This window comes from Artemia sp. Qi Xiang Cuo, unplaced genomic scaffold, assembly GCF_049724085.1.
Source record: "Artemia sp. Qi Xiang Cuo unplaced genomic scaffold, ASM4972408v1 HiC_scaffold_23, whole genome shotgun sequence".
In the NCBI taxonomy this organism is placed as follows: Eukaryota; Metazoa; Arthropoda; class Branchiopoda; order Anostraca; family Artemiidae; genus Artemia; species Artemia sp. Qi Xiang Cuo.
The window spans coordinates 5,569,149-5,590,251 of NW_028297432.1; the positions used below are offsets into that span (position 1 = coordinate 5,569,149).

General features: G+C 33.0%; 1 protein-coding gene across 1 annotated transcript in view; it reads right to left on the reverse strand.

The window, feature by feature from the left end:
• Positions 1-9,712: 9,712 nt before the first annotated feature.
• LOC148938990 (uncharacterized) overlaps positions 9,713-21,103 on the reverse strand; it is a 62,779-nt gene continuing 51,388 nt past the window's right edge. Inside the window, exon 3 of the mRNA XM_089107424.1 lies at positions 9,713-10,649. Coding sequence (XP_088963550.1) covers positions 9,713-10,597 — 885 coding nt within the window. The 5' untranslated portion in view covers positions 10,598-10,649. The remainder of the gene's footprint in view (positions 10,650-21,103) is intronic.

Sequence of the window (21,103 nt, forward strand, 5' to 3'; positions counted from 1 at the left end):
CTAGGCCTGGGTATGGAAGGCATCCTCTCCACCCCTGGTTTGATATTAAGGTCCTTTTATTAATTATTTTTTACACTCCTGGGGTATATCTTCGAGTTTGTATCGTAATCATATCTACGATTATGATGCCTAAAACCAATAGTGATCCTGAGCCGCTTTGATGGCTTCATGTAGTTTTGCACAGATCATCAAGAAATGGTATCTCTATGCTTAAATGAGGGCAATCTGTGAGGACCGTCATCTAATATACCAAGAAAATTAGAATCAATTTGGTTTTATTTTTTTTTTTTTTTAGTTTTTCTTGCAATTTTTACAGTAAGTGATTCTTGGATTTTTTTTAAATCTGAGATTTTTGTCTACAGAGGGGGGGGGGGAGTCTGCTCCAGTTTTGTTTTAATCACGAAAGTTGACTTTTGTGATTTGTTCTGTCTTCTTTAAGATTCTTACAAAGGGCATTTTGGTCCGGTTCATTTTGACAGGCATTCACCCGACGGAGAAATTTATCGTATTAGTAGTGAAGATGGTACTTCGTCTCTCGCAGTCTCATTTAGGTATGAGTTATGGGCTGAGTAAAACTGTTGAAGTGATGGAAAAAACTGATACCTAAATGCTGAATCTTCTGTAATACATCTTCTGAAAGCCGCTGCTTGCCCTTGCCTCTTTTTTTGCGTTTGTATTCATAATCATTGTAAATCCCTCCTTTTTGCATAAAATTTAATAATTCTTATGTATTTACAAATAAAGCATTTGAGGAAAACGACGAACTTTTAACCACAAATTTATTTCTATGTAAAGTGATTCCATGATTCTTATGAATCTAAAAACAAATCAAATAAGGGAAATGGCTAAAATTGTTAGCCCTTTATTCAGCTATAAAGCGATTTCCTAATTCTTTTAATATTAAAAACAAACTGGCTAAGGGAAACAACCATTTCTTAACCATACTTTTTAGCTTCAGAGTGATTCTAGTTATAGAGTAATTCCTTTTTTTCTTTTGAAATTAAAAGTAAACGGGCTAAGGGAATTGACCAACTCTAAACCAAACTTTCAGCTGCGGAATAGTGCTAGTTATAGAGTAATTTTTTTCCAATGAATTTAAAACTAAACCGAGTAGAGGAAACAACCAAACCTTAACCATACATAAAATGATTCTATTTTTATTATAAATTTAAAAATAAACCGTCAAAGGGAAGCGAACAGCTCTTAGTCGTACCTTCAGCTATACAGTAATTCTATGTGATTTCATATAGAGTAATCCCATAATTTTGATGAATTTAAAAATAAACCGGCTAAGGAAAACAACTTAACCCTACTTATCATCTATAGACCAATACTTTACAGAGTGACTCCGTATTTCTTAAGCTTTGAAGTAAAACGGCTAATGGAAACGAACAACTCTTAACCTTGCCTGACGAAAGTGAGAAAAGTTGACATTGCCCGTTTTTTGTAAAACAGTTGTAACTCCTTCACGTTTTTATTATCATTAGTCAACCTTATCATTTTCTTGATGAGCCTAATAGCAAATCATAATCTTGATTAATGAAGAATTATCCATCAGGAAAGAAGTACCAACGAAATTTTTTCTTTAATGAAAGATAATAGGCTTAAATTGATTTCTACATACTACTTAGGATTAATTTGTTTTACATGTCTTATATTATGCTTGTAGGTTAATCTTTATGCAGATTCAAACTGGCACCGTCTTGAAGTGGCTGACAATGACGATATTGACAACTGTCTCTTTAGCCATAATCTAGATATTTTGCAGAAAACTTAGAAGAAAGAAAGAAATAATTAATGGGTTTAAAGTTTAGTTATTAAAATTTATAGTTATTTTAAAGTTTTTGATTGTCTTTATAATTTATTTCATAAAATATATAGTATAGCCTATCAATAAATAATACATAAACATTTTATATATATATATATATATATATATATATATATATATATATATATATATATATATATATATATATATATATATATATATATATATATATATATATATATATATATATATATATATGGAGTACGTAGCTTCTTGTCTAGGGGGGGGGGGGAAATTCTGTGATGAAGGGTGGGGGAAGGAAGTTGAAGTCATATCTTTAGTTCAAAAAACCTTACATTGCCAGCAAGTTTTATCATATCTATGAAATCTCTATTAATAAGTAATCCCCAAAAATCATCGATAAGCTTCAGCATTAATTTTCTTAGATTAGAGCTAAATCTTTCCAAGATATCATTGGTAATTGCTTCTTGATTGACTTTTATTGTCATTTCGGCTGTTTATTTCCAGCTTTTTCAACCAACTACCTTTTATCAACTGCTTTCTTAGCCATCTACCTTTTTTCAACTGCTTTTTCAACCATCTGCTTTTTCAGCCATATCTAGTTTAAATTGAATTTTTAGGGGGGTAGCAGTCCCCCCTGCCCCCACCCATCGTACGACCATGTTTATATATATATATTATTTGAAAAAAACTACGTTTTCTAAAGAGTTAAAGAGGCTGAGTTACAAGGTCGAACCTTAAAACGTACAGGGATTAGGAGGCACAGTTGGGGGGCTGCCGCCCCCAAACCCCCGCTTTCGCAGCCTTTAAATATAAAAAAAAATTTCTTTAAACTGAAAGTAAGGAGCGACATTAAAACTTAAAACGAACAGAAATTATTCCGTATATGAAAGAGGCTGTGCCCTCCTCAACGCCTCGCTCTTTACGCTAAAGTTTGACTTTCTCACAACTCTTTTTTAAACAATAAAAACTTTAGCGTAAAGAGCGAGGCGTTGAGGAGGGCACAGCCTCTTTCATATACGGAATAATTTCTGTTCGTTTTAAGTTTTAATGTCGCTCCTTACTTTCAGTTTAAAGAAATTTTTTTTTATATTTAAAGGCTGCGAAAGCGGGGGTTTGGGGGCGGCAGCCCCCAACTGTGCCTCCTAATCCCTGTACGTTTTAAGGTTCGACCTTGTAACTCAGCCTCTTTAACTCTTTAGAAAACGTAGTTTTTTTCAAATAATTTCTGCACGTTTTTGTACAGTTTATTACTTATTATTGCTTGACTAACTGTTAGCTGATCGTGTCAGGAGTTAAAGTTGGGGGCTTCCGCCCCCAAACCCCCCGCTCTTGAACATTCTTGTGTTAAGGCTTTTAATTCATGACTCCTCAAATCACGTCGTACAGGGTGCCTCCGAATCCCTGTCCGTTGTAAGGTTCGAACTTGTGACTCAGCCTCGTTAACAGCCCCACAACTGTGCCTCCTAATCCCTGTACGTTATAAGGGTCGACCTTGTAACTCAGCCTCTTTAGCTCCTTAGAAAACGTAATTTTTTTCAAATAATTTAAAAAAGAAACTGAGTTTCTTTTCAAAGTATATAAAAAAGTTGCTCAGATGGTGAATCGAACCCGAGTTTTCCGCTTGAAACTCTGAAGTCTCAGCCGCTGGACTATACAAACACAATAGTAATTGTTGTTTAGCAAATAGAAGGTATTTTCGACGCAAGCAAATTCCCAAAAATCTTGATATGTGGTTTTTGGAAAACAGGGAAGGAGTGATCAGATTGAGCTGAAATTTCGAGGATAAGCTCCCAGGCCCCAGGAAAGCTTATCCTCTAAATTTCAGCCCGATCAGACAACGTTAAAGGGGGGGTTGTGGAGGGAAAAATTAACATGGGCTAATATAGGAAAACGAGGTTTTTCGTAAATGTAAATTCGGGGGATAATTTTTTCGGTCTGAAAATATCAAAAGGCCCTAACAGGTCGAATTCTGCTTCGAATGAGTCCTCATTCAACCGGATCCGTTGCCAACGGTGGCCTGTAGGCGTGGCTAAGAAAAAAAAAAAGAGATGAATTTTAAGTGGCTATATTTGGTTTTTTGAAAACAGGGAAGGAGTGATCGGATTGAGCTGAAATTTCGTGGATAAGCTCCCGGGCCCTAGGAAAGCTTAACCTATAAATTTCAGCCCAATCTGACAACGTTAATGGGGGGATGTGGTGGGAGGGTCCAAAATTCCTGCCCAGTTTACACAATGAAGATAAAGTCGGAGGAGTATGAATTTTTGCAAGTTTCTTAGTTTGAGCTTGGGCTACAAAATGCAATTACCGCCGTCTCTCTGCGACCTCTAGGACCTGAAATCGCTTAACATTGTGGTGGGTCGCCTCTTTATAGAGGCACAAGTGTGCCTCCTTGATTATATATATATATATATATATATATATATATATATATATATATATATATATATATATATATATATATATATATATATATATATATATATATATATATATATATATATATATATATATATATATATATATATATATATATATATATATATATATATATATATATATATACATAACATAAATAGAGCAAAAAATATTAACTATAGAACAAAATTAACATTAAATGCAGAAAAGAAATTAAATACACATAAAAATACAAAACACGAAAAATATTGACTATAGAAAAACTTAATATTAAATACACACAAGAAACGAAATAAAAAAATAAAATACAAAACATACCCCAAACAAAAATATTGACTATAGAAAAAAATTAACAAGACGATCATAAGGCGAAAGTCAATCAAGATCTGACTTGGAAATCAAGTATTTTGCAACAGTGTGCATCAAGACATGGCTAATTGTAGAAAGAAAAAAGATAAGACAGATAGTCCAAGTAATTGAGAGCCAAAATTTTAAATGGCTGCACGGGGAAATGGCGGGAGTAAATATAACTCTCCTATTGGACAAATACTTGCTTCTTAGTCTTTTGAACGGCATGCCTGCGTAGCCTAGAGTCTCAAGCAGGTTGACCAAGAACTTAAAATTCTTGGTCTTGATTCTCAATTAGCTGGTACCCATGCGAGAAGTCAAGTTTGGTTAATACTAATGAAATAAAACAAAATATGATGATAATACATCTGCGAGCTTCATGTGTAACTTTTCCAACTTAAATATAGTATCAGGTAAATTATATTTATTAATTAGAATTCTGTTACGTTTCCAAGGAGGAATTAAAGGCAGAAACTTACAATACCTGAAAGAACTACTCCCGATTCTTTTTAGATCATTTTTTCTGAGGTCCGGTTAAGTCCCTGTCGTGTAAAGAACTGAATAATTACAAGAGGTAGAGAAGAGTATCGCCAGTGACAATCAATCTATTTCCAATGATTGGGAACAATTTTCCCATATCAAAATTATATACATTTTAGAAATATCTCAAACAGTACGCTAAAGAAAACTGAAAAATTTTTAGTAAGGGTTATTAGTAATTTCCCTGAAAAAAGGAGGTAAAAATTATTAGTATTTATCTCCCGAAACGTTATTTCAATTGTCATGAAATCGGCCAAATTTCAACACAGTCCAAAAATACAAAGAAATGTGACCATTGCGCCCAAGATTAACACAATATGAAGAAAGAAAGCCCGTGTGAGAACCCGATTTGCTGTATGAATAGTAAAAACACAGGTTCAACCAATCTAACTGCCCATTCAACAAGACTTTATATTGAATATACCTTATTCAATTGAATATTGAATAAGAAATAATATTGATATACCACAGTACCAGCATTGTGTTGATAATTTACTTGCAAATATAAAAATACCATTTGAGCTTCTCCAGAATTTGGTTCCGTCTTCAATTAATGAAACTCGTATAAAATTAAATATATATGCGTCACTTATTTTGCACGCTTTACTACAAGCAGAAAAGCAGTTTATACCTCGCACTAAAGAACGAGTTTAATCCCAAGTGAAGGGCTGGTCCCAGAATTCTTTACTTGTTGAGGCTTGAATGAGGGCCAAATTCTGGCTAAGTATCTGAAAAGACTGTGGCCTTCCCAGAACAAGTATCGTAAATCAGACCCGTATATCCACAAAACACTGTTTAACAAAAGAGCTAGAAAAACATAGAGCTAGTATTCATTCCAATTTTTTTGAAAAGATTATTAATAACCCAGAAATTTTGTAGAAAAATTTAACACATAAACAAAAACAAAAGCCCAGCCAGTCATTTAATATCCCTCCCGAACTATGGGAACAAAATTTATCCGGAGAGTTTTCAGAACATGACCCACTAATAGAAAATCCCTCTTGAGTCACACTCGAAAAAATACTTTCGATAAGGGTGAGTTAAATCAATGTTTACTGTAGCAGTTTCGGATGTTTATAATAAAATTCGTAAAATTAATAAATCTTTCTCAAGAGGTGAAGACCACGTTCGTAACAAACGCCTCCTATATGGAGCCCCTTCTCTTTTTTACCGACTTGCCGTACTTTTCCAAATGGTGTTTACAAAAGTAATAGTTCCTTTCTCGTTTTCAACTGGCCGTCTAACTTCTGTTCCTGCTACTGCTTTCCGTTTGGACCTAGGCGGTTGGCCGAAAAGAACAATTTTCGGCAATCTGTCATCCTTCATCCGCACAACGTGTCCTATCCTCATCTCATCGCCTGTCCTATTTGGCATCCTGGCATTTCCATTGAATTGTCGGACAGAATCCAAAAAATTTTCTTCCCCGAATTCCTGATATGTGCGACATCGATTGTTCGTAATCATCTTTTTGAATATATTCCAAAACTTTTGTATATAAATCAAAATTAGAAATTATGAATGATTTTATTATTTATTTCCGTAGGCGCCAGTCCCATTTTTCGATTCAATTTTTATCACTTTGATTACATTTTGACCGTTCTTCAAATAATTTTGGGAACGTGCTAAGTGTACTCACACAATAGTCCAAATTTTACTGACACCGATACTCTTCTGACATTGACATGATAATATGTTTCACATCGTATGCATTATGGTAAGCATTATTCCCGCAAATTTGTGGAGAAACACTTTTGAACAGTTCGTCGATTTGACTGAGTAATAAATTTCCCTTTGAATAGACAATGGTAACGACTAATATTGCCCTACTTATTGCTTCCAAAAGGTCATAAGTTCTATGATTTCCAAATGTTTTTTATTGTCATTCTGCTTCTTTATAATGTTTAACTTTATGACGTCAATTTTGGTGACACAAACGATAGCATGATAAGATTCCATTCCTCTTAGTGAAAAATTCACATAACCAACTGCAAGATGCTCCAGAAAAGTGCATATAGAATGAGCATTTTCAATATTTAGGTCAGCACCATCCGATCCTAAAGAATTCAAAATTCTAAATCCAAAGTTCTGACAAAAGGCTTCATCAATCCTAGAATAAACAGTTATATAGAACGTTATCAATTTTTACAATATATATATAATATATATTTATATATATATGCCTAGTACTATACCCCCCACCCTGAATTAATCGTTGTCTAAGCTGTTCACGGAGAAATGTCTTTTGTTCTTCTTTTTTTTTTAAGACAAAAATTAATACAAAATTTTAATGATGGTTAAAATATATTTACTTGCAAATTACAATAAAAGAAATCTCAAATGCCCATATTTTTCGGATAATTAATTTTGTCTTGTATTATTTTAAGAAGAAATTTGCAATCTGCACTAGTTACTTTAGCTCTCGGTTCTCCCAGTTCTTGGTTTTTCAGTTTTTTTTCAAAATGCATCCTTGAGCTATAAGGAAACGAGTATAACTTACACGTAAACAGTGAGGGGCTCAGAGGAGTTCTTTGCTAGTGTTTATTAACCTTTTCTGACATGCATTTTGTTTTAACCCCTTGGGCCTTGGCTATTGCGCTTTTAATATCTTCGCTGCAACGCCATCTTTACTAACAATGCTACTAAGGTATGTGTAGCTGGCCACTTGAATCATCTTCCTATTACCCAACATCACCTCTTCACCTTCACGTATTCCTTGTCTTAGCGATTTAGTCTTCTAATCATAAATTTTCAAACCTTTTCTTTCATTTACTGAACGATTAAAAGTTCATTTATTTCTTTAACATATTCATCTAGGATACTTAAATTGACAATTCATTAAGCTTGGATGGACTTTCAACTAATCTTTTGAAACACTTTGCATCTGTAATTCATATACCTCTTGTTTATATTTTTAATTTGTGTTTATCTTCTGGGGTGTTCTTTACTAAAAGGAAAATTACCCGAGTTATCCCACGGTATAAAAAAAGGTTATGAAACTAATGTTGATAATTACAAACCTATTGCAACACTTTCTCCTTTGTAAAAGATTTTGGAAAAGTTATTTCCCAAAAGAATTGTGTATTATTTGGATAAAAAAATCTTTTAATCAAAAGCCAGTTTAGGTTTAGATCAGGTCACTCTACTGAACAACTAATTGCAGCCCTTTTGCTTAAAACTAATGATTCACTGAATATTGGTAATTATGGATCATACATTTTATACTATATAAAAAAAAACATTTGATACTCTAAATCATTCCATTTTGTTTGAAAAATTGAATAAATCTGGAGTTCGTGCAAAGGCATTGGATTTAATTAAATCATATCTACAAAATATCGCATTCTAAGTAGACCTACAAGGCCATCTGTCTTAAACAAACTCCCTGGATACTATTGGAGTGCCCCAGGGGTCTATACTCAGACCGTTACTATGTTGATATATATAAATGATCTCCTTAATTGTCTATCCTATAAGGATAGCCTAGCAGTTATGTTTGCAGATGATACAATGGTATATGTTGAAGCTAAAACCCCTTCGCTATTGATCGAGAATATGGCGTCTGAAATGAATTCAGTTATCCAGTGGTTTTCTTGTAATCGTCTAGTTCTTAATTTTTCTAAAACAAAATTTATGTTTTTTGGGAGATCTAAGCAAGGAGTTACTAAAGTTGGGATTGATGAGTTAGTTGTTACTGGGTGTAGAATTAGACGGGTTAAGACATATAGATATTTGGGGATTATTCTTGATGAGCTTTTATGTTTCCGTAGTCATTCTGACCATCTCCATATATAATTAGCCCGAAATTTAGGATGTTTACATCGATTAAAGTATGTTTTTCCTTTTTCAATTTTTAAAATTCTTTATCATTCTTTTATAGAATCATACCAAAGAGATTGTCCCATATTTACCTAAATACATTGCCTAATAATTCTAAGCTCCTCCGGACATTGAAAAATAAAGCTGTAAGAATCCTTGGTACTTTCTTTCATCGTCCTGCACGACTTCAAAATATTTCTGAAACAAAAACTTTTCCTTTATTTCTTCATATATTAAACTTTAACCCTGGCTACCCACCCTTACTAGAAAATGGGGTAGAAGGTCTTTGCTACTAAATATCGTATAAAAAAAAGACAAAATGAAAAATCTACATTGTCTAATGAAGGGAACAAGGAAAAGGGTACGCGACCAAATATTGGAGTTAAGATAAATCAACTGGCACTAAACTGACAGAATTAATCAAAAATGTCTCACCAAAACAAGTAGCTGAAGACCCTTACCTTTTTGACAAAAAATAATCTTTCACGCACTTGTGACAAAATCTGAAAAGGGAAGAGAGTTATTGTAGCTGATAGCTTATTGTATGTCGTAGGAGAACCAATAATGACTGAACTATTGCCCTACAACTATTCCTTCTTACTCATCATAGATGAGAAGAGATTCTTCACATCCTTTATTATAGAACTTCCAAGATCAAATCAATAAACTAGTCATTATTTTTTCTTACTAAATTATGGATGGATAAATTATTATTGTAGAAACATATACTTTCAAAATATCCTTAATCATGTCCTTTTACACCCCAGTTTTAATAACAGCTCTTTTATCTCTCCTAAGTCATTCTTCATTCAATTTGTGAAGCGATTCCTCTGCCTTATCTTTCATTGCATTATAATCTTCTACACAAATGAACTGAGGTTTTCCTCTAACAACTCGAGTTCCTGGGTTAGAATCAATTCCAGAAATCCACCCATTCCTTATAAGATCTGTCTTCTCAAGCTGCTTTATTAGGCTGTATATGCTACTTGTGTATCTTAGAACATCTGCGAGACGTGCGGAGTGATAAGAATCATCTATCTTCTTTCTAATGCGAGAAACTCCATAAAGAGTTGGCATTTCTGAATACGATGTCAACCAGCAGAAAGTAGACTTGACAATTATGTTATAAATTTCAGATACTCTACTTTTGCTATCAAATGTTCCAAAGTCCCAATTTAGATCATCACAAAACACTTTAAAGCTTGTCCCAACGGCATATTCTTCAATGTGAAACAGATTCTGTGTTTCAATATTAACAACGTCACTGCCACCAATGAATTTTATTAGTTTCGGAAATTCTTCCAAACTAGTTTTTTCTTTTTTGTTATTACTCTGTCGTCCAATTTGTGTCTTGACAGTTTGCAAAAATATTTCTCTAATCCACTCTACTTTTTTCTTATTCCTATGAAATACTATGATTAACTCATTTGTTCTGTTCTTTTGTAAGCTATATAACTGCCAAAGTTCCAAAAACACATTGATCATCTTCAGTATTAAGCAAACAGTTTTTCCAGTTCCTTGTAGACCTATGATCTGTAAAAAGGGATGATCACACTCTACAATCGTTTTCTGTGCGGAGGTCAAAAATACATCTGCTACTACTTTGTTCAGTTTCTCATCTTTCTTTTTATTCTTTCTGTACTCTTTGTCTATTTGTTTCTTTATAATTTGTCCTGGCTTCATAATATCCCATTGGTACTTAGTTTTTAAGTAACTAATGTGTAAACCATAAACCCTGAAAAACAGATAGATTGAAGAGGAAAAAATAGTTTTAGCACTACAAACCCGAGACTAACATAAGGATGCTTTAAAAAAAAAATATTTATAGTCAAAACTACTATGTCAAAAGTAATAAAAAGTTAAAGATACTTACAGATACAAATGGACCTTTCCGTTTATATTTAAAAACGGATTCATATATCTGAGCGGTCATTAGCTTCTACAAGTCAAAAAAAAAAAAATGGGAAAAATGCTAAAAAATTAAAAATAATTAAAAATATTTACTAAAAAAAAATAATTCTGGAAAGTGTGCTCTAGAAATCCTGTCAGAACTTTTCGCCTTACATGATTATGTAGGACACATGATTTTATTATTCAGAAAAAATTATCAAATGAGCCGTAACTATAAATTCCGTTTAAGTTAATGAAATAATTTTAGAGTTTTGCAAAAATAATAGCAAAAGAAATTTGTAGTGAGTGAGTCCTCACATGAGCTCCAAATACTGAAAACTCTTTTTTGAAAGTAAAGGTGACTCTTTACAGATTTATTATGTTATTAAATACAACTTTTGAGCTTGTAGTTGCAGTTACAATCATGGTTATAGCTGCTACCACTTCTACTTCAACTACCACTTCTATTGCAACTATTTATAAGGCCAATAGCATTAAGATGAATATTTTAAGAGGTATATGGAAATACAGTTTTATAAGAAGGACATATCACATAAAATATAGCAATGGCTAATTGTATTAAGTTGAAACTTCCAGGACTTTAGGAAAATCTTGTTCAATTGACCCAACGGCAATACTTTTATAGTACTGCTGCCACTAGTTTTACCGTTATCATAGGCAATGCAATCGTGCTACCTAGCTAACGAACAATGTTGGCACAATATATGATTTATTTTTTTGGTCTTAGACCAGGGCACTTCATATCGAAGGACTTGTTGTAGAAAGGTCAAAAAGGGCTCATTCGATTGGAAATCGGAGTGGCTGTTGCCCTTTTTGATAGTCAAAAGGGTTTGGAAGGCAACTAACACCCCTTCCAAGCCCACCATTTATCCAAAAACATCCAATAAAAATTTTGAGATAGCCATTTTGTTCAACGTAGTTGAAAATTCTGTAAATTTGGTATTTGAGGATGATAACCCCCCTCAGAGCCCTCAGGGTAAGGGTTATAAGTTATACGCTCGGGGCATTAAAGGTTTTTATTGAAAGCTGTGTCGTAGAAACATGAAAAAGAACGCATTCAATTGGAAATTCAAAAGGTTAGTGCCTTTTTAATAGTCAAAAGTGACTGGAGGGCAACTAACCCCCTTCTCACGCCCACTTTTTCCTCAAACACACACAGTCAAAATTTTTAGATAGCCATTTTGTTCAGCGTATTTGAAAGTTTTGGAAATTAGGTCCTTGAGGATGAACCCCCTCCCCTCAAACAGCCCTCAGGGCAAGGGTTGTAAGTTATGCCCTGGGTCAATTAAGGTTTTTATAAAAAGCGTTGTCGTAGAAATTTCAAAAAGGGCTCATTCCATTGGAAATTGAAATGGCTAGTGGCCTTTTTATTATTCGTAAATCATTGGAGGGCGACTAACCCGCCTCTAACGCCCACCATTTTCCCAAGCGCATACAACCATTATTTTAACATAGCCATTTTTTTCAACGTAGTTGACAGTTCTGGAAATTATGTTTTTAAGGATTACAACCCCCCACGGCCCTGAGGGGAAGGGTTGAAAGTTATGCCCAGGGGGCATATGAGGTTTTATAGAAATATGTGTGTAGTAAACTGGCGTGTACAGACAGAAAACTATATGTAGTGAAATATGATATTTTTCCCGTTTTGTGGGGGAGAGAGGGCGAATAGTGAATATATGTGAGTAATATAGTGAATAATAGTGAATAGATGTATATTTCAGGTTTTCTTTTGGGCTCCCTCAAAACAAAATACTATATTTGCGTTTTTTTCTATAGTATATTGCTTGGAGATTTGAATCCATTTGTCTTTGTTTTCGTTCTTTTAAACATCTACACTTAAAGAGATTTAACAAATTCTGAGGTGGGCACAAAAGAACCATAATAATATTTTTTCATTATTATTATTATTTTTTCTAGTCAGTATAATGGAACTTTTTCTTTGGGGTATCTTACGTGACAACATCCAACTGCCTTTAGACTTCATTGAAAAGCTTATCTTTCTTATCTTGGTCCAGCAAAAAGGGGATTACAATTGTTTGCTAAAATTTGGAAGATCCTTGGCAGTGGTGGCTCTAGGCCTTGGTATGGGAGGGCAACTCCTCCTACTTTTATTTTGACATTAAATTCCTTTTATTATATATTTTACACTCCTGTGGTATATCTTGCCCTCCCCCCCCCAGATTATGACACCTAAAACTGCTAGTTAATTAAGTAAATTACACGACTTTAAACTACGCTAGGGGCCTCCCTTGCCCCCTGAATCCGCCAGTGATCTGCGAGGAACGTCATCTAATATACCAAGTGATAATAGAATCAAGTTGGCTTTCCCTTTCTTTTATGTTGCTGGCGATTTTTGCAGTCCGTTATTCTTGGAATTTATTTAATCTATGATATTTTCTTCAATAGGGGGGAGTGACTCAGCTCCAGTTTTGTTTTAATCACGAAAGAAACACTAAAATGACAGTTATTTCTTCTTTAAGCGTCGTACAAAGGACTTTTTTCCGCCTAATTGTGTCAGGTATTCCACCCAACGGAGAGATTTATGCTATTGGTGGTGGAGATGGAACTACTTGTGTCTGGCAGTTTTATTTAGAGTTAGGTTTCCTCTGGAAAGCTGTTGAAGGGATGGAAAAACCTGATGACTAAAAGACTGAATCTGCTGTGATACATATTAAAGCTAAAGCTTATCTTTGTTTCTCTCTTTTTTACCTTTGTGCTTGTAATCATATTGTATTCATTAAACATTATTGTATACATGTATACATTAAACACATTTTTTTTCAATTGAAAGTAAGGAGCAACATTAAAACTTAAAACGAAGAAAGATTGTTATGTATAAGAGGGGGTTGCCTCCTCCCCAGGGCCTCGCTCTTTACGTTAAAGTTATACCCTTTGTTCCAATTTGTTGGGGAAGGATTTCCCGGCATTATTTAAAAAATACCAGAAATTAATATTGTCAACTGAAAATGAGGCAGCATAATCGCTTAAAACGAACAGAAAGTATTACACACATGAGGACGATTGCTCCTTTTTTAATACCTCATTCTTTACGGTAAAATGTTTCTGGATTTTATAAGAAATTTATTATTTTAATTAAACAGTCCTTGTGTATCAGGAGTCATTCTAATTGGAACAAAAGGTTTAACTTTAACGTAAAGAGTGAGGCCCTGAGAAGGAGGCAACCCCCTCTTATACATAACAATCTTTGTTCATTTTAAGCTTTAATATTGCTCCTTACTTTCAATTGAAAAAAAAAATTGTTTAATGTATAAAAATGGAGGGATCCACAATGGATATGAATACAAGCACAAAGGTAAAAAAGAGAGAAACAAAGATAAGCTTTAGCTTTAATATGTATCACAGCAGATTCAGTCTTTTAGTCATCAGGTTTTTCCATCACTTCAACAGCTTTCCAGAGGAAACCTAACTCTAAATAAAACTGCCAGACACAAGTAGTTCCATCTCCACCACCAATAGCATAAATCTCTCCGTTGGGTGGAATACCTGACACAATGAAGCGGAAAAAATGCCCTTTGTAGGACGCTGAAAGAAGAAATAACTGTCATTTTAGTGTTACTTTCGTGATTAAAACAAAACTGGAGCTGAGTCACTCCCTCCAATTATTTTAGAATGACTCCTGATACACAAGGACTGTTTAATTAAATTACTAAAATTTCTTATAAAATAAAAAAACACTTTAAAGTAAAGAATGAGGTATTGAAAAAGCGGCAATCGTCCTCATATGTGTAATAATTTCTGTTCGTTTTAAGCTATTAATAAAAAAAAAAAACTTTCAGAAAAATATTTCTTTAAAATAAAATTATTTGAAATTTTAAACCTATTATATGGATATAAATAAACATGTTAAAATTAAGAATAAAAATGAACAGAAATTAATATTAAATAATAAATGAAACCCAAAACGAACAGAATTTAAATAAACAATCATAGCAAAAAACATACAAAAAGTAATAATATAAATTAATAAATAGATCTTAAAGCGAGTAATGCTTAGATTGAATATGAAAATCAAGCTTAAAACGAAAACAAATAATTTGCGATTAAAGTATAAATGAAAATTAAAACGAACAGAAATTAAATATACAATCAATGTAAACAAACATACAATATATATTAATGTAAATGAATAAATAAATCTTAAAACGAGTGAAACTTAAATTGAATATGCAAATCAAGTTTGAATCGAATAAAAATAACTACAAACAAGAGTTTGTGTATCGTCTCACTGCGGAAGCCTAAAACCTACTGCGTAATTGGCGCTTTACTGAAAACAACTCTTTGAAATGTTTTCACTTTTGTAACTTTAAGAAATCAAAAATTAATTAAGATTTTAGGGAATAAATATCAGCATATGTATATTAAATTGACAATGCACAATTTTTCCAGTAAACTGATTTGAATTTTTTTCAGTAAACTACAAACTATGTTCTGGCTTTTAGAAAGCATAGGGGTTTTGAACCCTACTCACATTAATTTATGCTTGTTTTGAGTTTGACTCTAATATTTATTTTAATTTTTGTTCGTTTTGAGTTTAATTTATTTATTGATACTGATTTTGGGTAATTGTATGCTTGGTAGATTATATGATAGTCCGGACGCCAGGTGCTGAAAATGTGAACCGTACCACGACGGAATGGGGCTGCTACGAGAATTAGCCTACCCTCCACCCCCTTAATTGACCCAGCAGATTCAAAAATACCAATTGCACTTGCTTGCGAGAGGTGGAACATTCTGAAACTTGACATTTTATTATATTTTGGTGTTTCATGCAAGAAAATGAAACTTCCGCAAAGTTTGAGGTGCAGTTTTTCGCTCAAATAGAAATACCTAGAAGCCATAGAATGTTTTCATAATAAACTAACACGATTAGTTACAAAAAATGGCAGAGTTAAAAAAATGGCAAAACTATACGAGTCTTGAACAGTCTTAGAAAGTATAAACAAAATCATATTGAATATTAGATATATAATGATATTAATCGTTGAAAGATCCATCAGTTCAAGTTTTTTTTCACTGTAATTATTTATTTTCATTTTCAATGCTGTAAGAACTGGAACATAATAAATTTGTAATATACGAGTAATTCGTTTTCAGTGAAGCACCAATGGCGCATAAGGCTTTAGGTTTTTACAGTTAAAGAAGGGGGCGGTATCCAAATTTCGTTTGTAGTGAAACTATATTTGTCTTGACCGATCTTGAAAAGAACCCAATAAATTAAACTGAATATTTGATGCATAATTATATTAATTGCTAAAAGCTCATCAGTTCATCAGTTCAAAATTAAACTGAATATTTGATGCATAATTATATTAATTGCTAAAAGCTCATCAGTTCATCAGTTCAAAATTAAACTGAATATTTGATGCATAATGATATTAATTGCTAAAAGCTCATCAGTTCAAAATTTTACTGTAATTTTAATATTTATTTTCAATATTAAGTACAAAAGAAAACAATTTTAATATAATTCGTTTTCAGTAAACCGCCAATGACGCAGGTTTTAGGCTTCTGCAGTGGGACGAGACTCTGACTCTTGTCTGTAGTTATTTTTATTCGATTCAAACTTGATTTGCATATTCAATTTAAGTTTCACTCGTTTTAAGATTTATTTATTCATTTACATTAATATATATTGTATGTTTGTTCCCATTGATAGTTTATTTAATGTCTGTTCGTTTTAAGTTTCATTTATACTTTAATAGTAAATATTCGTTTTCGTTTTAAGCTTGATTTTTATGTTCAATCTAAGCATTACTCGCTTTAAGATCTACTTATTCATTTATATTAATACTTATTGTATGTTTTTTGCTATGATTGTTTATTTAATTTCTGTTCGTTTTGGGTTTCATTTATTCTTTAATAGTATTTTCTGGTCGTTTTGAGTTTGAATTTTAACTGGTATTTGTATCTCCTGATCTTAAGTTTAAAATGGCCTTTACTTTTCTTTGAAAAACTTATTTTCCGGAAAGTTTTTTTTAATTAATTTTTGTTCGTATTTGATTCCAAAAAGTTTCAAGTTTTTATGGCATGGAGGGGGGTGCTTACTGTCCAATTATTCTTGACTTTAAAAAACGGATCTAGAACTTTCAATTTAAATCGAATGAGGCTTTATTCAAAGTCTATTACCTCTTTCATAAAAACCTTATATATGAACAATATACAGTTTGCATAACTTATGTACAGCGATTGACATCAATGGAATAAATTGAAAAAATAGCTCCAATAAGGAGGTTTAGACTATTTCACTTGCTGACACAAAGGGATCACGACTGTTTGGAATTGACCTTAATAGGAATATGTGTGCCAAAGCAATTTTGCATCTATCACAGAGTATGTATTTTAACCTTATAATTGGATAATTATAATAGATTTCCTATGTGTTCTTCCCATACAAAACCCCTTCCCATAAGTTATAAACTCCCTTCATAAGTTATGCCCCAGGGCATAACTTACAACGCCTACCCCTGGGCCCTGGTGGGCTGTGTCGACACCGGTGTTTTAGTTATCAGAACTTTGAACTATTTTAACAAAATGTCCATTTCAAAATTTTTATCTGATGCATTTAGGGCGTGGAGGAGGGAGAGAGGCTAGTTGCCCTTCAATTTCTTTTGACTCTTAAAAAGTGAACAAGAACTTTCAATTTTCAATCAAATGAGTCCTCTCTAAAGTTTATACGAGCATCCCTTCCATAAGAATCAATATGGAGGATTGGGAAAATCCTTAAATTACATCTATTGCCCTGAGGGCTTTGGGGGAGTTGTAATCCTCAAAGACCTAATTTACAGAACTTAAAACTACGTTTAATAAAATGGCTGTCTTAAAATTTTGATTGGATGTGTTTGGGGAAAAGGTGGGCGGGAGAGGGGGTTAGTTGCCTCAAATCACTTTCGACTATTACAAAGGGCACTAGCTCTTGGAATTTCCAATCAAATGAGCCTTTTTTGAATTTTCTACAACACCGCCTTCTATAAAAACCTTAGATGCCGCCAGGGCCTAGCTTAAAACCCTTGCCCTGGGGGCTGTGGGGGATTGTCCTCCTCAAAAACATATTTTCTATCTGGAAATCAACTACGCTGAATAAAATGGCTATCTCAAAATTTTGATTGGATGTGTTTATGGGAATGATGGGCGTGGGGGGGCTAGTTGCCCTAAAACACTTTGGACTATTAAAAAGGGCACTAGCCGTTTGAATTTCCAATTGAATGTGCCTGTTTTGAGCTTTCTACGACAACGCTTTCTATAAAAACCTTATATGCCCCCAGGGCATAACTTAAAACTCTTGCCCTGAGGGTTGTGGGGGATTGTCCTCCTAAAAATATATTTTCTATCTGGAAATCAACTCCGCTGAACAAAATGGCTATCTCAAATTTTTTATTCGATGCGTTTGGGTTATTTATGGGCGTGGAGGGGGGAAGGGGGCTAGTTAAACTCCAATAACTTTCGATTATTAAAAAGGACACTAGCCCTTTAATTTCCAATTAAATGATCATTTTTTGAAGATTCTACAACAACGCCTCCTATAAAAACCTTACCTGCCCCCAGGGCATAACCCTTGCCATGAGGGTTGTGGGGGAGTATCCTCCTCAAAACATATTTTCTATCTGGAAATCAACTGCGCTGAACAAAATGATCATCTCAAAATTTTGCTAGGATGTGTTTGAGGAAATGATGGGCGGGGGGGAGGGGGGGGCTAGTTTTCTTCCAATCATTTTCGACTATTAAAAAAGGCACTAGCCTTTTAATTTCCAATCGAATGAGCATGTTTTGAAGTTTCTACGACAACGCCTTCTATGAAAACCTTATATGCCCCCAGGATATAACTTAAAACCCTTGCCCTTAGGGTTGTGGTGGAGTGTTCAGTGAAATAATTCGTTTTCAGTGAAGCACCAATGACGCAGAAGGCTTTAGGTTTTAACAGTTAAAGAAGGGGGCAGTATCCAAATTTTGCTTGTAGTGAAACTATATTTGTCTTGACCAATCTTGAAAAGATTGGTCTTGAAAGATTACTTGGAAACGAAAAGTGAAAATATTTGAATGAATGGTTTTCAATAAAGCGCCAATGACGCAGTAGGTTTTAGGCTTCTGCAGTGAGACGATACCCAAACTCTTGTTTGTAGTTATTTTTATTCGATTCAAACTTGATTTGTATATTCAATTTAAGTTTCACTCGTTTTAAAATTTATTATTCATTTACATTAATATATATTGTGTGTTTGTTCGCAATGATTGTTTATTTAACAATCAATTATTGTTTGTTAAACAAAAATTACAGTGAAAAAAAATCTTGAACTGATGGATCTTTCAACAATTAATATCATTATATATCTAATATTAAATAATATATATTTAATAGTAAAGGCCAAGCGGCACCAATGTTTAATTATTTTTTTTTTCAGAGGCATTTCATATGGAAGGGGTCGTCGTAGAAGCTTAAATAAACAATAAATGCCAACAAACATACAATATATATTAATGTAAATGAATAAATAAATCTTAAAACGAGTGAAACTTAAATTTAATATGTAAATCAAGTTTGAATCGAATAAAAATAACTACAAACAAGAGTTTGGGTATCGTCTCACTGCAGAAGCCTAAAGCCTACTGCGTCATTGGCGCTTTACTGAAAACAATTCTTTGAAATATTTTCACTTTTGTAACTTTAAGAAATCAAACATTAATTAAGATTTTAGGGAATAAATATCAGCATATGTATATTGAATTGACAATGCACATTTTTTTCAGTAAACTCATTTGAATTTTTATCAGTAAAGTACAAATTATATTCTGGCTTCTAGAAAGCATAGGGGTTTTGAAACCTACTCACATTAATTTATGCTCGTTTTGAGTTTGACTCTAATATTTATTTTAGTTTTTGTTCGTTTTGGGTTTCATTTATTTATTGATACTAATTTGGGGTAGTTGTATGCTTGGTAAATTATATGATAGTCCGGACGCCAGGTGTTGAAAATGTGAACCATACCACGACGGAATTGGGCTGCTACGAGAATTAGCCTACCCTTCACCCCCTAATTTGACCATGCGTATTCAGAAATACCAATGGCACTTGCTTGCGAGTCGTGGAACACTCCGAAACTTGACATTTTATTATATTTTGGTGTTTCATGCAAGAAAATGCATGTTCCACAAAGTTTAGGGTGCAGTTTTCCGCTCAAATAGAAATGCATAGAAGCCATAGAACGTTTTCATAATAAACTAACACGATTAGTTACAAAAAATGGCAGAGTTAAAAAAATGGCAAAACTATTTGAGTCTTGAACAATCTAAGATCCATCAGTTCAAGATTTTTTTTTCACTGTAATTTTTATTTTCATTTCAATGCTGTAAGAACTGGAAAAGAATAAATTTTTAATATACGAGTAATTCGTTTTCAGTGAAGCGCCAATGACGCAGAAGGCTTTAGGTTTTTACAGTTAAAGAAGGGGGCAGTATCCAAATTTTGCTTGCAGTAAAACTATATTTGTCTTGACCAATCTTGAAAAGAACTAATAAAATAAACTGAATATTTGATGCATAATGATATTAATTGCTAAAGGCTCATCAGTTCAAAATTTTACTGTGATTTTAATATTTATTTTCAATATTAAGTACAAAAGAAAACATTTGTAGTATAATTCGTTTTCAGTAAAGCGCCAATGACGCAGTAGGTTTTAGGGTTCTACAGTGAGACGATAACCAAACTCTTTTTGTAGTTATTTTTATTCTATTCAAACTTGATTTGCTTATTCAATTTAAGTTTCACTCTTTTTAAGATTTATTTATTCATTTACAATAATCTATATTGTATGTTTGTTCGCATTGATTGTTTATTTAATTTCTGTTTGTTATACGTTTCATTTACACTTCAATAACAAAGTATTTTTTTTCATTTTAAGCTTGATTTTCATATTCAATCTAAGTATTGCTCGCTTTAAGATCTATTTATTCATTTATATTATTACTTGTTGTATGTTTTTTTGCTATGATTGTTTATTTAATTTCTGTTCGCTTTGGGTTTCATTTATTCTTTAATAGTAATTTCTGGTCGTTTTGAGTTTGAATTTTAACAGGTGTTTGTATCTCCTGAGCTTAAGTTTAAAATGGCCTTTTCTTTTCTTTGAAAAACTTATTTTTCGGAAAGTTTTTTTAAATAATTTTTGTTCGTTTTTTATTGCAAAAAGTTTAAATTTTTATGGCATGGGAGGGGTTGCTTACAGTCCGATTATTCTTGACTTTAAAAAACGGATCTAGAAACTTCAA